The sequence below is a fragment of the Octopus bimaculoides genome, chromosome 11 (genome assembly GCF_001194135.2).
Source record: "Octopus bimaculoides isolate UCB-OBI-ISO-001 chromosome 11, ASM119413v2, whole genome shotgun sequence".
Taxonomy (NCBI): Eukaryota; Metazoa; Mollusca; class Cephalopoda; order Octopoda; family Octopodidae; genus Octopus; species Octopus bimaculoides.
The window spans coordinates 22320732-22323538 of NC_068991.1; the positions used below are offsets into that span (position 1 = coordinate 22320732).

General features: G+C 36.8%; 1 protein-coding gene across 1 annotated transcript in view; it reads right to left on the reverse strand.

Annotated features, from left to right (window-relative positions):
* Positions 1 to 2807, reverse strand: part of LOC106879407 (probable methylmalonate-semialdehyde dehydrogenase [acylating], mitochondrial) — a 32030-nt gene that overhangs the window by 21062 nt on the left and 8161 nt on the right. Inside the window, exon 2 of the mRNA XM_014928964.2 lies at positions 83 to 139. Coding sequence (XP_014784450.1) covers positions 83 to 139 — 57 coding nt within the window. The remainder of the gene's footprint in view (positions 1 to 82; positions 140 to 2807) is intronic.

Sequence of the window (2807 nt, forward strand, 5' to 3'; positions counted from 1 at the left end):
TATTATAAGTGTTAAATTAATTTTTCTGGTATATATTGCTGATTTAAAAAACAAAATGATAAAATGTTTTAAAAAAACTTACAGCTGCATAGCGACACGTCTGGGTGTGGAACTGAGACACTGATCCCAAGAAAGACACCTGAAAGCAAAATAAAAGATAAAAACTAATATAAATCAATAGCACAGAAAGTGTCAGCAGGGAAGTATCCAGGAGTCATGACCTGGATGTCGCCTGCCCCCGCCCCTCCCCACCCTTACAGTGTAAGGGAGTTAAGGGCCAAAACAGTTGAAACACTTGCATGAAGAGGACTTCTTCTCTGAAGACCTTCTGCTCTTCAGTTCTCCCAAGAGTCGTTTTACTATCTCAACAGCAAGTTAACAAGTGGTATGCTGCATTTCAGATCCAATTATAAATGATGTACAATTGAACAGCCAACAAAATTGGCGGTCAAGTGACATAACAAAATTTTTTAAAAAATTAAAAAAACTAATGAAAATAAAACGTGCATGCATACACACACACACACATCATCAGAAATGTGTTAGTGAAAGAGTGAAAAGTTAAGAGAAACTGAAAATACCTCCTTCCCTACTTCCTCTATCAATCTATCCCATGGAAGCTTCTTCGTGGTAACTAACCTATTACACATAAGCCAAGTTTACTTCAAATCCCATTTTACCATCTTAAAAAGATATGTATCAAAGTCAATGTAGTCCTAGGTACGCTATGCCTTAAACAATTACAGGATGATCAGGTAATAGAAAGAGCAGCCAAATCTCCCTCAAATCTCATCTGATGATATTGAAAAAAAAACAAAGCATACCCAAGCCAATATTGTAGATACATTATGCCTTAAACAATGACAGGATAGGTAGGCACTAAACATAGCAGCCAAATTTCCCTTAAATCCAACTTAACCATCTGAAGAATTTGATGCATCCAGTATAATCCTAGATATACTATGCCTTAATGATATATCAGGTTTTGAATGCCTTTGTTCAGAATTATGCTCAAGAAGGCTGACATGGGACTAAACAACTGGCCTATCTGTCCCTTTAAAATTCACATCAGCCAATAAACAGTGAAACTGTAGCTTCAACAAAGTATCCCAAACATTGAACATGGAACTTGTCTGTGATAAACTATGGCATAGAAATATATACAAGATAATTAGAAGTATAGAATAATACTTGGTAGGGAAACCAAATATGGAGAAGATAGATTGCTTAGAATAAACACAAAAGCAGAAGAATTAATGATTATGACCTTTAACAACTTGGATAATGTAGTAAAGATTGCCAACATAACATGGCAGTCCTGGTTTAGGACTAATGTTGCTGTAATTTAGCCCCAGGAGACATCGTCTCCAGCTGGCTATGCGACACGATCTGTGTCCTTATATTTTCGAACAAGGGAATCTAGCGCCCCCACTCAGCTCAATACAATATCTATGTATCGCGATTTCTGGGTTATTTCCCTTCATCAGCACAGAATAATTGCTTGGCTAAAGGTGGCACTGCCAAATTCCTGTTCGAAATATAGTTTTCAAGGTGACAACTAGTCAATGATTTATAAATTAGAAAATTACTGAGGCTAAATTACAGCAACATTGGTCCTAAACCAGGACTGCCATGTTATGTTGGCAAACAATCTTTACTACAAAGTATTATTGCTGAATATCTCGCATTGTGAGCCACCTCTAGTTGAGCAATTATTCTGTGCTGATGAAGGGAAATAACCCAGAAATCACGATACACAGATATTGTTTTGAGCTGAGTGGGGGTGCTAGATTCTCTTGTTCGAAAATATAAGGACACATATCGTGTCGTATAGCCAGCTGGAGACGATGTCTCCTGGGGCTAAATTACAGCAATATTAGTCCTAAACCAGGACTGCCATGTTATGTTGGCAAACAATCTTTACTACAAAGTACTGTTGCTGAATATCTCACGTTGTGAGATTTGAAAATAGTAATTTTCTAACTTGGATAATGCTGTGAACAGAGAAAGAGAGAGGTAGGAGTTGTGCGCATGTAGATGAGATGTGTGTGCATGTTTAATAGTGTGTGTGTGTGTGTGTGTGTCAGCTATTGAGAGTAAACTTCTTAATGTCCCAATAGCTGAACCACAGAGTTGTAAGGAAATTTACTCTCACCAACTACTAGCATCATTTTAATGTCAACTTTTCCTTGCTTAGATGGGTCAGACAGAATTTGCTAAGGCATCTACAACCAGATGCCCTTCCTATCACCAAGATTATATCATATATATCTAAGTCACAATATATGGATTCATGTAATTCAGTAGTATTCATAAAAACATTCTAGTGGAGCTGAACATCTTATCTGACCACCAGTCCCCAGATCTCAATGTTATTGAGCATTTATGGTGCACTTTAGAAAAACATGTAAGGAGTCGATACCTTCCACCATCATCACTACAAGAACTGGAGACTGTTTTAGCTGAAGAATGGACAAAAATTTCTTTGGAAACAATTCAAACTTTGTACGAGTCCAAACCTTGTAGAACTCAAGCTGTAATTACTGCCAAAGGCAGTCCTACCCCATTTTAAAATAATTTGTTTGAAATTTTAAGGTGTTTCCATTATTTTGTCCAACCCCTGAATATGTACACACTCACACACACATGTATATGCACACATACATACACACATATATGCACACATACATACACACATATGCACACATACATACAAACATATATGCACACATACATACAAACATATATGCACACATACATACAAACATATATGCACACATACATACAAACATATATGCACACATACA